The 24,201-nt window shown below is 37.1% G+C and overlaps 1 protein-coding gene across 2 annotated transcripts in view; it reads left to right on the top strand.

Annotated features, from left to right (window-relative positions):
* Window positions 1-24,201, top strand: part of CTF18 (P-loop containing nucleoside triphosphate hydrolases superfamily protein) — a 175,254-nt gene that overhangs the window by 97,403 nt on the left and 53,650 nt on the right. For both annotated transcript variants that reach the window (XM_089798073.1, XM_089798074.1), the window contains 3 exons: window positions 23,282-23,473; window positions 23,597-23,656; window positions 23,795-24,129. In XM_089798073.1, the coding sequence (XP_089654199.1) occupies window positions 23,282-23,473; window positions 23,597-23,656; window positions 23,795-24,129 (587 nt within the window). The remainder of the gene's footprint in view (window positions 1-23,281; window positions 23,474-23,596; window positions 23,657-23,794; window positions 24,130-24,201) is intronic.

The following is a 24,201-nucleotide window of genomic DNA, read 5'->3' on the forward strand; positions in this document are numbered from 1 at the left end:
ATGAAAACTGCAAATAGACAAAAGCTATGTATTTTGCATCTAACCAATAGTTGTTTGTTTTATTCCCTTTTAAAAATTTTTATCCCTTTTTCTATAATGGACTTGCCCCATCAATACCACTCCCATGTCCTGATCATTAGTTCTAAAGGCTCTCACAATTCAATCATCATCTCCCATAGAGTGAAATAGGATGCATGTATGGGTTAATGAATTTGATGAATTCCTTGATGGTGAAGGGTTCAAGTAATGAATGCGAAGTGTAGTAGTTGTGGATAAATACATGCATATATATCATGATCTTGTGCAATATCCCCTCTCTGAAATGAATTTAATAAATAAGAATAACTTAAATAAATAATAAGTTGTATTTTCTGAGGTCTTTAAAAGAGACAAGATTACTTTCATGGATCAAAAGATCATGCATAAGAGACTAATATATATCAGATAACATGTATCAAATGTGAAAAACAAAGCATTAACTATCCAATATAACCAAATGATAGGTGACTTCTAGAATTATGACATATTGGGGCAGAATGATAAAATAAGGCAAGTGTATGTGAGAAGATTGTTAATGTTGTAGCTTCAGTTGGATTGAATGGACCTAGAGATTGTTAAATCTTTAACTCAGAAATCAAGCATGATAAACATCAATAAGAGAAGAGTCAAAATTGAAACAATAAACACCACAAATATCTTGGGAAAACCCTTTTAGAACGAAGGGAAAATCCCATCCACAAAAATAAAAATAAAAAATAAAAATCATTTTATTGATCATAAAAGTCCAAGAGTACAATGCCTATCACTTGATGCGATATATATATATATATATATATATATATATATATATATATATATATATATATAACTTAAGAAATGACTCTTTACATTCCAATTGAAGGTATCTCCAATTTCCAAAAACATGACTCTTATTTATAATTACAATTACAATTACAACTACAACTCTTTGAATTACAATTACAATTAGAACTCTTCAAATTTCTATGCCTCAAATGTCGAATGACACATGGCATTACATTTAATATTACAAATTAAACATACACATCCTTTTCAGCTGAAGGTGACAATAATGGTAATGACATCCATATTTCCAGAGATAAAGATCTTTATCGCAGCTACAATCTACAACAGATATAATCCTTCTATGGTCACTGGTTAATCATCAATTAGTCAAACTTTTATAACTACTTATATATATATGTATATATGTATGTTACGTATAATATTTTTATATATGGTATTGTTAATATATTGTCTAATGATGGTTAAATTATAATTTACCATATAGAGACATGTTTCTTCATGAGACATGACTCTTCTCATATTCATATGACATTCAAATCTGCAATTGGAACACACAGAAATAAATGGTAGTGACATTACACTTGTAGAAAACAATCTTATAAAATTAACATGGTATCAAAGCACTAGGCTGCAAATGGAAAGGAACTTAAGGAAGGATTATTCATCACCGAGCAGTCCATAAACTAATATCTGATATGATACCTTGGATGATAGAGACATATGAAATTATATACATGGAGTGAGAAATCTCTGTTGACGTGGAACGTAACTCAGAATGCACAGAATATATCTAACATCAAATGGAACAATACCTATGATAAATAAATGATACATATTCCATTGGGGAATAAGAGTAAAAGAGAGTCAAGCAAACAACAAACAAAGCTAGGACAAAAACAACGAACGAGGAGGAAGACTATTGGTGGATACCCTAGGAAGAGTTTGATTCTTGGAGGTAGATGTGTTCATGTCAAAAGCCTTCGTGACTTCTATTGATGTCAAGATTAGATTGGAAATGATTGAAAGCAATAACTGGTATATATCTGGTATGTACAAAAATATTTGCTGATCATGTATAAATTTACAAACAAAGTTTCCCATTATATTCACACATCTATTGCTTCAGCCTGTTCAAGTTAAAAAAGGATGTCAGCTATAGTTGAGCATGGATATGGTGTCATCTGCATCAATAAAATGTGTATGAATATAAATCCACATAAATTGATAAGCATTTCATACAAATATTTTACTAATATATACTGGTAATGCATAGGGAAATGTTCCACATAAGTTAATATACTGTCGGTTTCAAAAACAAGGGCATGTATTTATGCAAGTTCTTTAGAAGATCAATCGTTACGACAAGTTCATAATTGTCTTTTGAAAACACGACGTTGATTGATTAGTATCAACCTTCAATAGAAGTATAATGACTCAAATTCATTCATTTTCTAGAATCCGCTAATATATCAGTGATAAAAATAAATAAAATAAGAACTCCTCACATTTCCTAATATACATTTGTTTCTATGTAACAAGTCGGTGCATAAGTCCTTAGATGTATTTTATTGCCGAGCTTCCGCTTGTTAGGATGGATTAATAAAGTCTTAATATTCATGTTGGTTATCGATAAAAGGAAATGAAGGCTCGTTGGTCTCTTTTTGCCATTGCCTGCCATATTGTTTGGTTGGTCGAGGAATCGGGAGGTAGTTGTAACTAAATTTGGTTGAACTAATCTACAAGACTTATATATATCCTTATTCATTCAAAAGTTGAGGTGTGGGTGTGTAAGTGGAGTAGTGTGATGCATACAAAAGGAAGTATCAAAGATTGACATCTCTGTAGGGAAGAATACCATTACAAGTGACAAAATAGTGAGAAAGGTGTGCTTTCGTGAAGAATTATAAAAGTTGCTTGAGGCTGATGCATGTAGCACTAAAAGATATTTTTGAAAAGTAGTTTGTTTGTTTTAAAAAGAATAAAATAAAAATATTTTGATCGGTAAACGGCCGAGGCCATGATAAATTTTATTAATGAAATGACAAGTTACAATAGCTTTCTCCGTTTAAACGGGCACTGGTAGGAAAGAACGGAGAAGAAAACCTCCAGTCTTGCCTGAAACAGATGTCCTATATTATTACAGAATTAAAAGGGGCAGACCCCAGTGAACTGATTTCCTAATTAAAATTACAGTTAAATTACAATCAATAAAGGGACAAGCCTCTGATAATAACAACTGCATCCAATCTTCAGAAGTGGCTACCGAATGGTATATGTCCGGGACCAAGTTAGCCTGCTAAGAGACAATTAATCGAGCAAAAAACTAACCTGCTTGCTAATAACATAAAATGGTTAGATATCATATATGAACAACACAAAATGTTCTGACCAAGAATTCAGAATTGGTGTCCTTGAATAGTCTCCAATTAATCAAACCATGAACATTAATTTAAATTTTTAATAAAACCAGGAAGACCTAAGAGTAATGAAATATAAGTAGCAATACTATCTTAACCCCCTAAACATCATGTTTAATGATGAATAGAAAGAGATAATCCAGTAACATATATGAATTAATGAACATATAAAACTAAAGAGAAATTCACTTAAAAATCTTACCATCGAGCTACTAACCAAATACTGAAATCCCAGGGACAATAATGAAAGAATTAATAGGAGCAAAAAGTACTTTCTAATGCATATCAATATAGACCAAAAGCAATTTGGAGATGATAATTTATCTATGAATCTGAACCAAAAAAATATCTTATGACATGCATGAGCTTCAGACGTGATCTCGAGGTAACTATGAATAAGCGATATGCATATACCACAGCCTTAAACAGAGCTTGTTTACATCATTATGACTGAGTCTAAACCAATTTGAACAATTATCTCATCCCGACCTCATGTCATCCATAAGACAAAGAGTAGTAACAGAATCAATATTATTAGAGAGATCAATCTGGGTAAAACCAAACCCATATAATATAAATATGGAGGAAGCTTAGACCGAAATAGAGTATATCAGCATACCAATTAGCACTATCTGGCAATATACCATCTGTACACTCCTTCTAAAGTATCGATTAGTAATCAAGTATAAAATGTTCGTCTCTGGAAGCCTTAATATAACTATTTACCGTGGTTGGGCGCTACCTACCTTATGACGGGCTATCTAGTCGAACTCCATAGCAGGATAGCAAAGTATTAAAAGCTACATATAATATAGGACAAGAGCAAGGCTAAAAACATACTGGTCATATGCAATATGCTTCCATGTAGGAGATCAAGGAGCTCTAGAAAATAAAACCATACGCTAAAAACAAAGAAAGAATAACCGATGAAAATCATGCTACAGAGGAAAAACTACAATAACCTAAAGACAAACGACCAAGGACAGGCTCAAAATTAAGGAGCAAATACCCAAGCAAGAACAATCAACAATAAAGAAACCAACAAAAGGGAAACAAAGAAAAAGGAGAAAAATCCAAGGGTGGGGGGGAGGCCAAGAAGCCAAACCAAACTCTAGAAACCGGAAGAACAACAGAACCAAGCCAGACCTAAAAACCCAAAAAGGCGAGGGCACACCTAGCAACCATACCTAGCAAGAACTAAGAAAAAAAATAGAGAAACAAGAGGGATAGATAAGGCCAACCAAAAGCACTTGCAACAAAAAATCGGAAGCAAAAGGGACCAATAAAAGCAGAGTAGACAAGGGAAGGAAAAGAGGAAAACAACGAGCCCAAAACAGCTTGGATCAACCCAAAATTTATAATGAACAAACAAGAAGAATGACCTGCCCGACTATACAGAGACAAACCAGACAATCCTAAACCAAAGTCAGCCCCATGAAGAAACCTAGAAAGGAGGGCCATAAGGCTATGGTAAATCTGAGAAGGCTAACGGGCGTCGTTCTAATACTGCCATCTAGGCGATTGTAATATCTTCCACCAGCAATCCTATGCTGCATTTGGAACCCTCACGTAGGAATAAAATAGCTAAACAATTCATAAATAAAATTACATGTTTCTTGGGGTCTAAAAGATTCCATACATTAAAGAAGGTCGCAAGAACAGAGATTGAACAACAACCATTGCAATATAGATTCAATAGAGCTCTCCAAAATAACATTTCTTACTTAAGAGATAAAACAATCCTAAATACTTCGACGCCAATTCCATTCACAGCCCAAGAAAAACTATCTACAATAAAAATCTAAATGATGAGCATTAGAAATATAAACCTTCATAGTAAGTATTGAACCAGTGAGTGCCATCCATTAATTAAATCAAAGTCGGTTACCACCTATTGTATATATAATTCGAGTTGTTAACAATATCAAAAAGGTATGTCTTGGAGGTTTAATACAGAGCTTTACTTAGATTATATAAACATATCAAACTGAGAGTCTAAAACGGAGAGGCATAAGCTTACTAACAAAAACGCTACTTATGCACAACCATAGAAACCTATGCTATTACTTCTGACTCGAAACGACAATTAAATTCGAGTTGGATCCCTACCTTCCTTCCAGTGTACCATGATAACATCCGTGATGTCACTAAACTGCTCCACCGAATAATTGGGGTGGATTTCAAAGTCAAATTTTCCTCTACTGGTCTTCTTTGTGTTTGGAGTGCTGAAGTCCAGATCATCCAAATTGTCGAATGTTACCCCTGGCTAAATATAGGCTTTGAAGAGAGCAAGATAATTGGTTAGCCATACCACATTCTCTTCAGCTATGATTCCCCACCAGCGAAGGAGGAAGTGTAGAGTGGCCTCCATTTTAGTCCATTCTCGAGAGAATGTCATGTTCTCCCAAATAACCAAAGATTGACGAGGAGGAGCAGTGATTAAATTAGGGTGACCTATAGGGAGATTCATGTATTTTTCAGGCAAAGGTATCTGGGATTTGCTGTCTATACTATATATTGCTTTATCTAAACCTTTCCTCCAAGTGGGGACAAACAGATCACGACAGAGCCTTATAATATCATCCGCAGGTACTTTGGCTCTAACTAGGCAGCCTATGAATGTTCTGATGATATCGCTGTTTGTTCTCCATGTGTATTCATAGTCAAATACTCCCTCACCCAAGGCTTTGTTGATCGCAAAATGGGACATGTCATCCACCAGATATAATATGCAGTTCCATCTTTTTGGTTTCACTGCTCCATAGGCCATGGTTCGGTTCTCAGATGCGTGAAAAAGGACCACATTGGACTCCATGCTCAGAGAGATCTACGTAAACTACGATCTTGATAATCAACACCCCGAAGTAAAGCTTGGAAGCTACTAGAAAAGAGCATGCGAACTATTGATGCTAAATCGCAAGAGTAGGGCCAAAGATTTAAAATAAGTGCTAAGTACTCGAGCTTGTGAAGTGTCATAATGGAGGACATGATAACATGAAACTCCGGGCAATCGATCATATGTGACTTATGCAACAATGATGAGAAGGTATTGAGACCTTTCAACTCGAATAAATGGTGCAAGTTGATGAGCTAGAGTCAAAATTTAATGGAGAACTTAAGATGTAGGGATGATATATAAACGACCACACAATACTCGCGGGGTATGTTATTAAAGAATTAAACGAACCTAAGAATAAAGGTTAAATTAAATAAGTATTAAAATAATGGATTATAGAGGGTTCAATGAGAGAGAGTATAACCCTTGTTTAGTAATGAGTCAACTCCATTAGCTCCTGAATTAGCTAATTGATCTGCGAGATGATTGCCTTCTCTGTAGATATAATTGATTCTATAATCATCTAACTTCTCTAATTGGGAGAGGACTACTTCTAATTGAGAATTAAAGACCCAATTAGGAGTTGATCTTTTTCTAATAGCATTTAAAATAATTTGGGAGTTGCCTTTGATAATGACTTTAGGGAGGTTAAGCTTATGACATAACTTAATCCCTTGACAAAGGGCCTCCATTTCTGCTAAATTGTTAGAGGTAGGGTGAATTGACTTTGCTTTTTTGGCAATCCAAAGCCCGTCTGCATTATGAAAGATGCATCCAATGCCGGCTATGCCTGGATTACCCCTCGCTGCCCCATCGAAATTCAATTTAACCCAGCCAACAGGAGGGGGCTCCCATTTACAATTTTTCCTAGCTTCTCTGTTACCCTTAGTGTAGAATAAAGGTGGATTGATCAAGTTAGACCAAAATTTCTTCATGAGGCCATCCCAATTAGAGAATGAACCTTCCTCGAATCTCGACTTCCTCAAATAAGAATTAGTAGTTTCTACAATACTAGCTTCTATTTTGGAAATAAGAACTTTTGATTTAAGTTCCAAATTACAGAAGATCCGGCGATTTCTTTCCTTTCAAATTTCCCAGATCCGAATAGATGGAGAAATATTCCAGAGGGAGAAATATTCCAGAGCTTACTATACACACCTTTGACATTGTTCAAAGGCCATCCCATAAGCACCTCGGACAATGATTTTGGGAAAGGTGTGGACCATCCCAACTTCTGCCTGAGCCACTCCCAACAACTAAGGGAAAAGGGACATCGATACAAAAGATGATCTGAGTTTTCAGAGCTTTGTAGACAAAGAACACATCTAGAGGGGCCCTGAATGCCAAGGGTATTCAATCTTTCCATTGTTGGAATCCTATTTTGGATTGCAAGCCAAAGAAAGAATCCTGCTTTCAGAAGGCAGGAGGGATCCCAACAAAGCTTTACTGGGATATCCACTGATACTGACCTTTTAGCTCCAACAATTGCCATATATCCACTTTTGACGTTATACTTCCCATCATTAGGTGCTGCCCAAATTAAAGCGTCTCTTTTGTTAGACTGCTTAAGTTCCCTATCTTCTAGGATTTTCTCGAAATAATTAATAGACTCATCATCCGAGTCTAATCCTCGAGGAGATTTCCATTTCTAGACAAGGGAACCATTAGAGTCCGACAAAATCCTATAGTCCTTAACTTTGTTTCCCCACAACTCGGTTAACCTGTTTTTGAGAGTCAGAGGGATCTTAAAGGTGGAAAGTGGAGATTTGCCTTCCTAGGAATCTTCCCAAAAAAGGGCCTCATCACCAGTCCCGACATTCCATGTAAGGAATTTACTAATCAAATGGCGACACTTGAGCATGAAATTCCAGCATTCTGAAACTTTTGGCAGAGAGATAATTTTGAAAATTGAGAGTGGGTCATCTGCATTAAGGTATTTATTATAGAGAATCTTAGCCCATTTACAGCTACTTTTGTGGTAAAGTCTCCAAATTAGCTTTACCCCTAAGGCTTTGTTTTGCCATTGGAGGTTTTTAATTCCAAGACCTCCTAATACCTTTGGTTTACATATGCTTTCCCATTTGATAAGGGCTAGTTTGTTATCAAAGGAAATTCCTCATCTTGGTTTCAAATTTTCTAAGATTTCGCTGAGATAGAGGAAGGCTTGAAAGAGGATAGGTCGGAATAGCCGAGAGGACTGCACGGATCTTTGTATATTTTCCTACCTTTGTGAGCCATCTATCCTTCCAAGAGCATAACTTAGAGTCCAATTTCTCTAAAATGTTTTCCCAAACCTTACCTGATTTTAAACCTTTCTCGAGAGCTATACCCAAATATTTGCATGGGAAGATTCCTTTCTTAAAACCCATAATCCTACAAATCTGCTATTCCATTGCAGGCTTAGTGTTCAAGAAGAAAATCTCTGACTTAAGGTCATTGACCTTTTGTCTTGAGGCTTCCATATATTTATGAATAATGCTTTTGAGAGCACGGGCTTCTGAGACCGTGCTCTTCCCAGTTTGGATAGTGTCATCGGCAAATTGTTGGTGGGTTATATTGGGCAGATTTTTAGTAATAGTAATGCTCGAGATTCTCTGTTTGTTATATGCATCGGTTACGTCTCTCCCAAAAGCTTCAGCCATGATGATGAAAAGAGAGGGGGATAAAGGATCCCCCTGTTGGAGACCTCTTGAAATGTCAAAAAATCCTTCTGGAGACCTTTCCCAAAATATAATTATGTTTATATCTGCTTATATATATCTTACATATAATTATGTTTATATATATTATTGTTAATATATTGTCTAATGATGATTAACTTATAATTTACCATATAGAGACATGTCTACTCTTCTCATATTTATATGACATTCAAATTTGCAATTGGAACACATAAATAAATGGTAGTGTTATTACACTTGCAGAAAATGATCCTATAAAATTAACAAAGATAACATGGAAACCAACATTGGTTCAACACATCGATTGGTAATAATATTAAAAAAATCTATATATTGGAGACTTTAAAACAAAGGTTACTTCTAGAAAACACCAGGCTCCACTTAACTTTGAAGGACCAACAAGGATGAGTGATATGGAGCGATCACCCTATGCCGTTACCAAGGATCAAAACTATTTTAGTAATCAAATTCCACCATTTATATGGTTGCAAAAGCAGTGATTAATCAGTATTGGAACACAAACCACGATTCATTGTTCGTGGGTTATTATTGACAATAGTATAACAAGGCAAACGAGATTAGTTAGTACTCGAAAGGTTGCATGACAGTTGAATTGTCCCTTTGGAATATATTCGTAGATCGTCCTATTGAAGTATGGATCATAATTATAGTTGTACTCGTGATTGTATACTCTACTTATATGAATAAAGTACTATCTTCTTATGTGTCATATTTGGGTCTTTGAATGTAATAACTATCCATTTACCCTGTATGGTAAACATTTGGCGTCGTTGCCTGTCAAATCTATTATCAACAAAGATGTGTTTTGAAGATTGATGTCAAATTTACTTAATAAGAATCGAAATAAAAGAAAAGAAAATGATGATGTGCGCACAACACATGAAGAATTAATTCGCACACAAGTAGAACAAAGGTATAGACTTCAATAGCTCGTCGACGGGTATCGAGGGCGTGTCACTGAAGGTGACCACGTTGCCACGGGAGCATTGACCGATGGAGTGCATTCAACTAACTGTCCATGAGAGGACTTGATAGAAGAGACAAGGGAAGAGTTCCAAAGACTGAGCTTGATCGAAGAATCAAGGGAGGAATTCTTAGAGTTGTATAGCCAAGGGTGAAGAATCGTGACGGAAGAGAAGGAACCAACATGACTCGAGGTGTCGAAGGAGCATGAGCATGGGTTGAACTCTTCGTCTTGATACACAAGACAAATGGATACAATTCGATAATCAAACAACTAGGTTGTTAGAATTCATCACACCAACACAGACCAACGCGGTTGTATAGAGTAATGCGGTTGTGTAGAACAATGCGGGTGCGCAGAACAATGCAGGTGTGCAACAAGCATAGAAGGCAAGCAGAACAAAACAAAAGCTAATGATGACAGGGCCAAAGGAGAAACTGCCTAAATATAGTAGTGATGGGACGGTCGACCCAGTTTGACACTGGAAAACATCTGAAACGATATGGACTGTGAATGGTGTAATGGATGAGGATAATTGGATCTGTCAGTTTCTAGCTACCCTAAGAGGTGTAGCAATCAATTGGTTTTTAGACATTGACCAATAGAAGGTGGCAACATGGGTAGAACTCAAGTAAGAATTTACAGCAAAATTTTGACTACTGAGGAATGACAATGAGATCGTAGCGGAAATCTACAGTACAAAGCAAGGGAAGAATGAGACAGTCCGCGAATATGCAAGGACGCTGAAGGCGCTAGTAGGAAAGATGGACAATTCACCAGCCGACGAGGTGAAGAAATAATGGTTTGTCAAATGGCTATGACCAACACTTTGGAAAAAGATGAAAATAGTACCTTCAACATCGTACATTGATGCATATAACCAGGCAATTGATTTAGAAAGCGAACATAAAACAGGGAAAAAGAAGAAGAGCACATCTTCTGACTTGGAAGACTCATCCTCCAAAAGAAGCAATGAAGAATTGAATAAAAAGATTCAAGCATTACAAAAAGATATGTTGTGTATGATGAAAGAATTAAAAAACAGGAAGAAAAACGCAAAAGGGGAACTATGGTGTACGAACTGCAAGGAAGAAGGCCATTAAAAGGGCACTTGCCCCAAGAACAAGTTTTGCAATATTTGCCATATTGTCGGACATTCCACCAAAGAATGTTCGTTCAATATGAAAACAGAAGGTCACCAACAACGACTACTGACGCAAGAAGTGTCCACCTCAAGAGTTGTGGGAACAAATACAAACAATAATGCAACAACTTCAGGAGGGTATCGAAACAACAACTTACGCAGAAGAGGAGGCATAGACAATAACAACAACAACAACGGGGGCTGTGTAATATCCCTTTCCGAATACAAAAGATAAATAATAATAATATATACAAATCTATCCAAGATAGGTAAGGACATGACTTCCAATGCCCTGAGGAAATATTCCAAGATGGGTGAGGACATGGTTTTGAATGCCCCGAGGAAAAAGTCCAAGTTGGGTACGAACATGTAGTCCCAATACCTTGAGGGAGCCTACTCGTAATGAGCATCTAGCGCCCTGCGAAAATGAAAATCTCCATAGACAAAAGAGGCCACATAAGTAGAAAACATGACTAAGAGCAATCTTGAACTATTAATTTTGATACATAGTAATGTTCCACAAAGAGATCATTCAACTCGCTATCAACTATGACAAAAAGACATTAAAACTATGAAGATCAATCATCTAATAGTATATGAGACTTCATCTTACAATTGCTTAACATATAACCAATATTATATATGCTCTTAACAATTTAATCTTAAACTCTCAATTATATCATTACATTCAAGATTGGAACTTAAACAAGAACCATGGATTAATTGTGATTTTGCCAATCAAATAAAAGTCATAATTGCTTGACGACAAGCAATTTTGGGAGGGTAGGACTGTAATATACCTTTTCGAATACAAAATATAAATAATAATAATATTTACAAATCTATCCCTATGGAAGCTAAAAAAATATTATTATAGTTTATAAATGAAGACAAATAAATTAATCCTTCAAGTACGATCACCAAATATTAATAATAAATTTTTGTATATAATTATAGATAGAAAACATAATCATATCACCAAATATCAATTATTGATCAATCTTTACTTTTCTAATCAATATATTAGAGATTGAATAAATAAATACATCAATAATAATTGGTGATAACAATAAAAAGACATTTAATAACAATATTATTGATTAGTAAAATAAATAAATAATTTCATTTCAAATTAGGGGAGACTTGTTAAGGACGCGATCGTTCTGATATGGCAGATCCACCCTATTTCAGAGGGTCGGGTAAATAAAGAAAACACATATCAGAAGAATGAAGGACCAATTGCAGAAATGCATAAGTACACATCAACACAATATAATATAATAAAAAATAGAAAAAAATAGTACACGTTGTCATGGTAGAATAAGGAGGGAAATGAATGGGATAGCTATGTCTTATTTGTCTCATGTATGTAAAATACTAGAAAGTAATATTTAAAAGAAAATAAACTAAGCAATATCTACAGGAATATTTTTGGGAAGGATAAATAATAGATGTAATGGCCCACATTTTTAAATAGCAAGTAGCTTTGAATCCCGAAATTAAAGGGAGCGCAATATGTAAGGTATGTTTTTTTCAAAGTAATGTGTTTTATTAATTGAGAAAGCTAACTTTCTAGCTAAAAATACATTATTGATAACATTATAAAAGATATTATTATAAAGCTCATAAGATATTGAAGGTATATCAATACATTGAATATTTATATTATAATTATAAATATTATATATACTATTTAATTAAAGTATTACTATGATCTCAATATTGTTAACTCTTCTACAATAACATTTTAAATGATTATTAAACTTATATCCAATATAATCTTATAATTGGACGAAATATTAATAGATAATCTTTTAATTATCAAAACATGACTATTATTAATATTACAATTCAATGAAATATCATCTATAATAATGGACCCAGAATGGGGACATTAGACCGAGGCCGGATACAATATGATCCAATTGGACGACCAATGATACAATGCCATGCATCCAATCTATGGGGCCACTTCGCAAGAGATTGAATCATGAAGGGAAAATCACAACTATTGTGCAATTGGTGTGGTCCTGGAGACCACAAAGACTCGAAATGCCGCAAGCCTGGGGTGAACCTATTGACTATAGAAAGAAGCGAGGAAGAAATATTAACAGTCACCCACACACAAGAAAAAAAGGTGACATCTAGATCTTGAAGAGGACAAGAGAAGGATGCACTAGGCAAAAGCAGAAATAGAAAAGGAGATGATGGCCGAAAGAACGCAAATGAAGACACTATGGGTACCTCAAGGAGGACCCAGGTAGAACAAAACATTATACAACAGGTAATGCAAGCCGAGGTTCCTATGAAATTAAACGACCTTGTTGCAATACCACAGCTAAGAACAACAATCCTAACATGACACCATCCCCAAAGACAAATGAGCCAAAGAACACCAATGGTAGAAGTGAAGTCCCTACGATAGACCCAATGTTACTAGCACTGAACACAAGAAGACACTTGACTATGGTAGAGATGAGTATTCTTGGAACCATCCCAATGGACACCATTGTGGACAGAGGATTTGGTGTAATGTAATACCTAAGGAAACGTGGAAGAAGTTAGGACAACTAACCCTATAGCTGCCTATATTCCAACTGCTTAGCGCCGACCAACACGGAATCAAACCCCTCGGGATTTTAATGGTAGAGATAGTAACAATTGGGACACAACCCTTCTTGCTTGACTTTGTGGTTATTTTGTTGAAAAGGAAGGGTTACGACACCATCCTCAGAAGGGGTTGGCTAGTATAGGCAAAGGTGAAACATGACTGGAAAAGGAACACTCTTTTGATGGAAAGAGGGGGTCGCAGGTTCATAATCGACCTACACATCTAGATAGTGGGAGAAGATGTGGCGTCCTCGTTAGACTTCAAAGGAAAAGAAGGATACAACAAAGGAAAGAAAAGGATGGAACTTGAGAAAGAAGGGATTCTGAAACTGGGAGGATTTGACAATGATGACTTGGACTCGTTGAATGGCCTACTTCATTGGCAAATGGAGGACTATGAACTCTTCCCAAGTTGTCACATGTTAGGGGTGGAAGAAGGAAATAAAGAAGATGAAAATATCAAATTCCTGACAAAATACAAAAAAATTCAAGGAAGGAGACGAATTGATAGATGAAACACCTGTGCACACATTTAGCAAAAAGAAACCCATTAAATATGAAGAACCTACGGTGAAGACTGCAAACTTAGGGGACGATGCCATGCCAAAAAACATTTTTGTGGGAGATGACTAGAATCCTGTACTAAAAGCGACAAAATTCAAAATATTCATGGAGTGCAAGGATGTTTTTGCATGGATGTATAAAGACCTAAAGGGAGTGTCACTAGAATTATGTGTCCATCGTATCCCATTGATACAAGGAGTGGTACCCGTATGAAAACAACCATACTGAATAAATAAAAACTATGTTGTACGGGTCAAGGACGAGATTAACTGAATGCTCGATGTAGGCATTATCTTTCGAGTATAGACAAATGAGTGGGTGTCTCCAATCTTAATCTCACTAAAAAAAGATACCACTCAAATAAGAAAATGCGTGGATTTCCATTGTTTGAACGTAGTAACAATTAAGGATCCATTCCCAATACCATTCATTGATAGCGTTTTGGAGGAAGTGTGCGGGCATGGAATATACTCGTTCATGGATGGATTTTCTGGCTACAATCATATATCCATCGTCAAGGAGGACAAGCTGAAAACAACCTTTGTTGTAGAAGATGGAGTTTACGCCTACAACCGGATGTCATTCGGTCTATGCAACGCCCTAGCAACATTTCAAAGGATCATCCTGCACATCTTTGACAAGATGTCAGTAGGTAACTTCAAGGCTTTCTTGGATGATTGGTCAGTTTTCAGGGTGGAGGACAAACACCTGACCGCACTCATAGAGTGTATGGAGAGATGCAGATGCGCATGACTAGCACTAAATCCTAAAAAGTGCAGATTCATGGTGCCTCAAGGAAAACTGTTGGGAAACATTGTGTGTAAGGTAGGCTTGAAGACAGAGTTGGACAAAGTTCGAGTGATATTGGAAATGCCATCCTTGATGGACATGATCGAGGTGAAATCATTCTTGGGACACATCGGGTACTACAGGAGGTTCATTAAATTTTTTGCCAGAGTGTCTTACACTTTCGACATATTGACTTGCAACGGGGAACTCTACAAGTGGGAAGCAAAGCAGGATGGAGCCTTCCAGGAGTTGAAAGCAAGACTGGTCGCAACACCCATTTTGGCTTACCCAAACTGGGACAACGAGTTCCACATACATGTTGATGCGCCAAATTTCGCAATCGAAGGAACACTCACACAGATAGGTGATCATGGATTAGACCACTTGGTTTACTTTGCAAGTAGACTCTTGTCGAAAGAAGAGAATTACAACACGATAGAGAGGGAAGCTCTTGGAATGGTGTATGTTGTATAAAATTTCAGACACTACTTACTGGCAACCTCGTTCGTGTTTTACGTAGACCATCAGGATTTTCTATATTTGGTGAATAAACCAATCACTCAAGGACGAATAAGTAGATGGTTAATTCTCCTATAGGAATTCACGTTTAAGATTGTAGTACGTCCGGGAAAAAGCCACATGAGCGTAGATCATCTCTCTTGTATCAAGTGAGGGAACCACTAGGGGGGTCAATGACAATTTTTCGAACGTGCAATTGTTTCATCGTACTTCCATTTTGGCACGCAAGCATTGGAGAGTATCTTTCAACTGGTCAATTTCCTAGAGAAATGCAACCAAACAAGAGAAGGGGGTCAATGACGATTTTTCGGATGCGCAACTGTTTCACCGTACTTCCATTTTGGCACGCAAGCATTGGAGAGTATCTTTGAACGGGTTAGTTTCCTAGAGAAATGCAACCAAACGAGAGAAGGAAACTCATATTGAGAAGTCAAACATTCCAGTTGATCAATGGGCTACTATACAAGATGGGACTTGACCAAATCTTGTGGTGATGCGTTCTTGAAGAAGAAATGCCGAAATTATTAAAAGTGCACATGAAAGGCCAACAGGCGGGCATATGAGGCCAGACACAACCGTGCGAAAGATACTTCTTGTAGGGCTATGGTGGCCTTCTGTACACAATGACGCCAAGGAGTGGGTTGTTGGATGTGATACATGTCAGAGAGTCGAGAAGCGACTAAAGAGGGACTTTATGCCCTTGAACCCCTTCACAAGCGCATGAACTTTTCAAACGGTGGGTACTGGACTTTGTCGGACCACTAAAGGTAAGTAGAGCCCATAGATGTCGATACATTGTTGTAGCAACGAAGTACTTCACAAAATAGGTAGAGGCACGAACCTTATATGATAACTCTGCACTGAATACAACAAATTTCATTTATGAACAAATCGTTACAAGGTACGACATCCCTATCTAGCTGACAAGCAACCGTAGAGGGCACTTTATCAACCATGTCATTAGACTACTTACAACATAATTTAAAACCTACCATTCTCTTTTGAGCCCATACTACCTGAGAGTAAATGGGCAGGTGGAATCAACAAACAAAATCTTAGTTTCAGTGATTTATAAATCTTGCGGTGTTGAAGGCGAAGATTGGGAGGAGAAGTTGTCATCGATGTTATGGGCTTACCATACCTCCTACAAGATCACCATGGGATACACCCCATTCCAGTTGGAGTATGGTTAGGAGGCCGTAGTACCAATAGAGTTTATGGTACCAAGCTTATGAATAGCAATTGAGAACAAGTTGGGAGACATGGAGAGTCTCAGGGAGAGGTTATACAACTTGAATAAGCTTGTCGAACGGAGACTACAAGCACAAGGGGCTACAAAGATTTCACAGCTTAGGCACAAGGTCTTGCATGACAAGCATTTGAAACAAAACAAATTCATGCTAGGCCAACCAGTACTCAAATATAATGGGCATAGTGAGATAAAACTCGGTAAATTCAAGGTGAAATGGGTCAGGTCATATAAGATCTGTGAAATTGGAGATAACGGAGTGATCAAGCTATGGATGTTGGACAGGAAGGAAGTGGTGGACCTAATAAATGGTAAAAAGTTAAAAAGGTACCATTAGAGGAATGAAGCCCAGGAAGACGATGACACCCAGATGAACGATCTAGGTAGAATGTAAATATTGAATAAATAAATAATAAAATAATAACTAAATATATAGGTAAGAATAATAATAATCATAAGAGGTATAGAATTAAAGAATGAGAAAAAGACAGACGGACAAAAGGGTGTAAAAGAGGCATTGTTTGGCCCATGCTAAAAGCACCCTGTAGTCACCTATAAGGCATTCTTACAAGAATCGTATGACACAAATTAGAAAGCATCTAATAGATGGGGGATTTAAACCTCATACCTTCCAAAGCTAGTTTAAGCTGCCAACTATTAGACCACACACTTGCTGGTACTGTATGCCCAAGGAAGAATTAGGTTTTGTAAACACACATCTAGGCTGTGGTAAAGGCTGTACGGATTGTACAAAATTAAAAAGTGCTAGAGAGCGCAATCAAACACCATACAACACATGTAAACACGATACACATGTTTTTGAGCAGTGAATGAATACTGTATGGCCGTACGACCAAGGCAAGAGAGAAAGTTAAAAGGCATCGTATATCACACCATAGGGCTTGACGACATGCCAAAGAAAACACTGCATGGTAAACAGAGGAAGCACCATATGGGCAAGTGGAGGCATGTCAAAGAAACGAAGCCAGAGTACTGTATGGTCGGAGGAGAGAGAACAACAAAAACAAAAGGAAAGAAATACCGCATGACTATACAAGCAAACACTATACGATAAAGCAAATAGCACCACATGACCAAGACAGGAAGATCATCGTATTACATTACAAAGGGAAAACAAAAAATACTGTATGGCGGCCAAATATCAGGGTTATTCTGTGGATTACAAGCACGAAGGAAATACGTATTGGACATCGTCTCTACAAACACTATCGTAGGAGCCATTAAATTACACCGTACAGACTTGCTGGAGTTGTACGAAGGAGTTTTGAGGAGCTATTCGGGAGTTAGAAGTAAAAAAACCTAACTGCTTTCTTACAAACAAAAAGACCAAAGAGGAGGCAATTATGGAGTCCATTGGGAAGAGAGCCTAGAAGAAGTTGGAAGAGGATTCGGCTACTAGTAAGAGGATGAATGAGAATGTGAAGACATTTCCCTTAGGTGTTCGTGTTGCAAGAGGCACGAACACGAGCAAAAAGAAGGGCAAACCGCAAGCACAGGTGGCTGCAACAATGCATCTCACGCCTTAGAACATACCTTTTGAAGGTCTGAATGGGTTGGAGTGCAGGAAATGGTAGCAAGATACCCACAATGATCACGCGGTAAAGAATAGCATAAGAAAGACACAGGTGGATTGGGCAATCCGAATGCCGATCTTCTGCATTCGAGAGTATGAGGGCTTTCTACACACGATGACACACTTATGATAGGTTTTCTAGAACAAGCTCATTTTCATACCTAGGGTGGGACCTACTAATTTCTCTTAGGGCAGTAGACTTTTTAAGTGTATTTGGCATACCTGGACATACACAGAAAGGTAGGAAGATTGATGGCGAACCCAAGAAATCGAGTAGGGAGGCAAAGGCGTGCTTGATAGAGTTGGTGTGTGACAAACTATCTTAGTCGGAAAAAGAAGCGTTGATAGACACACCAGGCGGGTAGAAGGCCATGGTCAGATAGAAGAGACTCAGGCCGGAGTTAGACACAGGCATGGAACACGGGAACACAAATGGCGGCAGGCAGGACATGTCATCCAAAGATATTAGTGAGATAGGTGAAGAGGAAGAGGGTATGGAGGATGACAAGGAGGTTGAAGTAATCATTGTGACACTGCTCCTATTCCCATGACCTGCCCTCTCAGTGACATCTCATTTGGCCCTTGTAGGTGCACATATTCTTGGTTTCAGACAATTCAGGCAACCCATAGTTATGAGTCTCGTTACGGTAGCAACCCAATCAATAGTCATTCTGAGGTAGTGGTTACATCACAGATAGAGTGTCATCCATCGCCACCTACAACTTTACTGAAAGAGGTGATGGAGATAGATACATGAAGGGGTGATGGCGATACCAACACAGGAGGCACTTGAGAGTCGGAGGGAAACATAGGTCCAATTGTATGTAGTTGGCCTAGACGCTATGGCCACCATAGATGCTGCGTTATTGGCCAGGCTAGCCAGTGAGGATACCAGTACAGCAAGTACAACACAAGAATTGAGTGCTTATTTGAGTCTAAGGTTTAACATCATGCCAAAAGCGCGAGCATCCAGTATTCTCTTGTCTATGAGGGAAGCGCCCCAAGAGGTGGACCCTATAGTTCTGCAGGAGGAGGCAAGTCACCCCATTGGTATAGATGAGCTACCACCTGCACCTCCAATGGATAGCACTACCCAGCGGATGTTAGAGGCAGTTGAGACAGCAATGGGCACACAGGAGCAGCTCGTATTGGGATCATCGACAGACATGGGAGAAGATGTAGAGACATACTTGGCTGATATGGTGACTTGAGGTCGCCTAGTTGTGATTTCTGCACAAAGATGTACACTAGAGATGGTTGTGCAAGAGCTAGAGCATGTTCTATCCTTTATGCGAGTTAGTTGCTCGACTACCTTTTCAGTTTGCTTTGAGGCACGAGGCTGGCCTAATACAAAGACGCTAGAGATGCGACAAGAGAAGATTGTGAGGGAGCCAGTGGCAAAGAGCTGAGTGGAGAACCTCACCAAAAGATAGTGTAGGTGTATCAAGACGCCTACTATGGTCTACGGAGGAGCTAGATAGATTAGGTAGCAGCAGAGAGGGCTCGGGAAGAGATAGCTACTCGATTGGCTCAGGAAGAGACGACTACCTAATTAGTGGCAATAGAAGCAAGTTTGGCTACACAATAGTCGGCTTAGGAGTGAGAATGAGCATACTCATTGCCTAGTTGGAGGCAGTTAGACAGGAAAATGAATTAGAGAAAGCAACATTCTTATCTCAGCTTAAAGAAGCAAAGCAAGCAACTAGTCAGCTACAAAAGGAGTCGGAAGCAAAAGAGGTGGAGCTTGGGGATATAGCATATATGATGAAGAAAGCTTTAGAGATTTAGATGCAAGCTGAGGAAGATCTCAAGACAAGGACCCAATAGGTGCACGAGTTACGAGAATAGTTGTACCCTCTAGCCTAGTCATGTTTTGATGTACTTAGTGGTCTCCATTTTGTTGTCCGGAGATGACTCTTCTTTTTTGGGGGGTGATGTTATCAGCAAAAGTATAACAAAGCTGACAGGATGAGTTAGTACTCGAAAGGTTGCTTGACAGTTGAGACGCCCCTTCGGAATATATATGTAGATCGTCCTATTGAACTATGGATAATCATTATAGTTGTACTCTTGATTGTATACTCTGCTTATATGAGTAAAGTAACATCTTGTTTTGTGTCATATTTGGGTCTTTGAATGCAATAATTATCTGTTTACCCTATACGGTAAACATGGGCATCATGAAAGATCCTTGAATGTGTCTAAGTTCAGATTATTGTGCAGAATAAAGACATTGCATAGTAGAGTCTTCAAGGAACGATATTCCATCAAAGACACCCCACATCTTGGTATTAGGAAGCAAAGACATTGTACAACCATTGGATGAGGCATAACTCTATTAGAGCATTTATTATGGAAAGAAGAAACATCCACTAAATCATCAATGTCAACTTGTAACATGCATCTCATGAAGGGCAGAAAAGAATTAATGAGAATCATTACTAGGTTAAAAACCCCTTAGAAACACAAATTATGGGAGAAACATTTCAAAATGCTATGAAAGTTGAAACTCTTCAAATGCAAAACCCCAAAATCCTTCATCTGATGCACAAAATAAGTATGAAGGGCCAAGAAAAGTCAATAAATGAAATGAATGTTATTTCTGCAAAGGACAGTGGAGTAGGGGGCACCAATGCCAAGGCAAGGAAGCCCTCAAACAATGAGATGAATTAATGAAAATAGGCTTATGTTTTAGATGTAAAAAATCATGGAGACATGAACATCAATGCAAAAGATGACAAATACTAAGAGAAGCTTTTGATAAGGAGATAAATGAAACTCATAGAAAAAGCGCAAGGATTGATACAAATGAGAAGGGAACCCTAGCAGTCATTTCTTATATACATGAGATTAGATCACTTGCAATCAAGGGAACCCATTAGTATCGGAGTTGCACAACAAAAGCTACTCAGATTGAAAGACTTGTATATAAATTGTCATTGCTCGAGGACAAACACTTTTGGGGAAGGGTGGACTTTAATGTCTCCTCGCTGTAATACAATTCAATAAATAATATGTTATATTTTGTGAAGTCTTTAAAAGAGACAAAAGTACAATCATAGATCAATGGATCATACACAAGAGACTAATATTTATTAAAATAACATGCATTGAATACAAAAGAAAAAGCATTAGCTATCTGTTATAAACTTATAAACAATATGAGACTAACAAAATTATGACGTACTGGAGCAGACCAATCAAATAAGACAAGTATATGTGAGAAGATAAGACGGAGACCAGCATCGACACAACACGTTGACTAGTAATAATGTTAATAAAATCTAAACATGGAAGACTTCAAAACAACAGTTCCATCCGTTAGATATAAAGTACCGCAGGTGCTGCTTAACCATGAAGGACCAACATCGATGAGTGATTTGGAGCAATCACCCTATGCAGTTACCAAGGACGGAAGCTATGTTAGTAATCAAGCTCCGCCATTCAAATGGTTGCAAAGGCCACAAAATATCAGTATCACAATGCAAACTACTGTCCATTATTCATGGGCATTGTGAAAGATACCTTGACGTCATCTAAGATCCTTGACATTGCAGAGTCTTCAGGGAATAACATTCCATCAAAGATACACCAGATCTTGGTTTTAGGAAGCAAATACATTGTACAGAGTCATTGGATGAGGTGGACCAACATTTACCAGAGACAGCATCTTAGGGATTGCACAGTTCAGATTGTATATCAGAGATAACATCTGTTGAAGTGCAAGCATTCATTGATAACCAGACACATTGCTACTTGCTTCTATGCAATTACCTTCAACCCTATAATATTATAGATATATCAGATATTGCAACATTGCTATAAGCAATAAATATTGATTGCTTACTTTATTGTAAATCAGATATAGCATAATCGATCTATCACTGCAAGTGATAGAACTCATCTTTCACATTGTATTGATTCATTGCATATCAGACATTACAATTGCCATATAAACACATTGTATACATCATAATAGCATATCGGACACTACAATTACTTTGTAACTGTCATTATTGTACATATATCAGAGATCGCATTGACTTTGTATGCATCATAATAGTAAATCAGACATTACAATTCCTATATCTCTGTCATTATTACATGTATTTCCATTCAATATATATATCAGAGATCATATTGATATTCATTTATCTTCCATTACTTGCTTAATTCATATTCATCTGATATAGTAAGAAGAGGAGATTGAAGTAAATAGTCCTGGATTTCCTAATTTAACTAAAAATGGGACATTACGCAGGACTATTCACGCAGTATACCACTATATATTTTCTATATTGAAAGCTAAAGCCTACCAATATTTTTCAGAAGACCAGGCTTTTAAATAGAGTAGTGCTAGATATATGACTAGATATTAGAAAACTCTATTTAGAAACGACATCAGTTGGCAAGCAGATATCAAAACATCCTCATTTGCAAATATTCAGCAAGACTGCCAGAAATGCTTATGGTTATGACTGTCAATTTAATGAATCTATAGATCTACATCTTAATCATCCTTTTTGTCCCAACATAATCTAGCATTCACGTCCATGCAATGCCTCTAATCATTTAAACTTTTTGAACCCAAAAACAATTAGCAAAATTCATCACTTTCTATGTTTTGAATTGCCTTTGATTTGTTAATATTGATTTTAGTGAAGTGTGGAGACATTTGGCACCTATTTTCTATGTTTTTTTGAAATATATAATTTTCAGAAATCATTAATATATAAGCTACTAAACAATTAACTTTAATCTGGGATATAATTTGATCACACATTTGAAATCATGGTTTTACACCTTTCTATGTCAGACTCCAAAGCACTTAAATTTGCAATGATATAATTCTTGCTTCAATTTGAAATTTATGGGAGGCAAAAAATGTAGGGCTTTTATTAGCATCAAATCAATTTTATCTGCCTAATTAAAAAAAAAGTAAACAGACAATTTCATATTTTATTGCTCATTAAGATTTAACCTTCTACACTGGCTTACAACAGTGCTAACTAGCATATACCTTGTTGGTTTTAGTCAATTGGAAAACTCACAAAATTGTGTGCTTCAGGTGGCATCACGATTATTATCAGAAAAAGAGCAAAGCCAAATAACTGAACTAGTAAATGCTATGGTTGACTATTCTGTAACTTACAAGAAGGGTAAAATTATCACTCCACATGGAAGCCAGAGACATGATGCAATGCCAGGCTCCCTCGAACTTTGCTTTTATCCCCCAATTAACGAATTTGTCACTTTCAAGGTTTGACCCTTGTAAGCTTATTAGTTTTGAGTGGTAGCAAAGCTATTTTATGTTAGAATATTGTTATATATGTACATTTGGCAGCTGTGCTGAATAATGTGGTCTGCTTGTTTCTCTCTCAAGGACTATATTCCAAGTCATTATCTCCTTTCATCTGCTATGCGCCAGATTTTGAGTCACGAGGTAATGTACCAAGTTTTTGACTTGTAACCTTTCTCAGATTTGACATAGCTTTTTGTTTAAATCTTCTGCAGATTAGACAGCCTTATTTCCTTGAAAGGCTAATAGATTCGATTTAACATTGAATAATTTTTCTTGCAGTTTGAAAAGCAGACAATATTGCGTGATTTCAATGCTAGAAACGACCGGGCAAATGCAGTAGCTACCTTGCTACAAGAAGTCTCAATTACTGAAACATGTGAAGCACATGTGGAGAAAGACAATGATAATCTTTCTACAGTAGAAAAAGCATCAAAGAATTCAGTCCTCGAGAAGGAAAGAAACAAATATGCATCTTCAGCAGGAAATCATTTTATTTCCAAGGGCTCGAACAAAGAAGCAGCACAAAACAAATCCATTTCATCTGGTGCTGATTCCAAGTCCAAACTGCCAGGAACAGTAAAGAAGCTAGCTGCCAGTTTTGATTTCTTTGAAAGGTATGAGTTATATCTGACTCTTGGTTTTTTAAAGCATCTTTTGTATGTTATATAGGTAGAATTTCACTAGTG

This window comes from Cupressus sempervirens, chromosome 8, assembly GCF_028749045.1.
Source record: "Cupressus sempervirens isolate cs-2001-9-10 chromosome 8, ASM2874904v1, whole genome shotgun sequence".
In the NCBI taxonomy this organism is placed as follows: domain Eukaryota; kingdom Viridiplantae; phylum Streptophyta; class Pinopsida; order Cupressales; family Cupressaceae; genus Cupressus; species Cupressus sempervirens.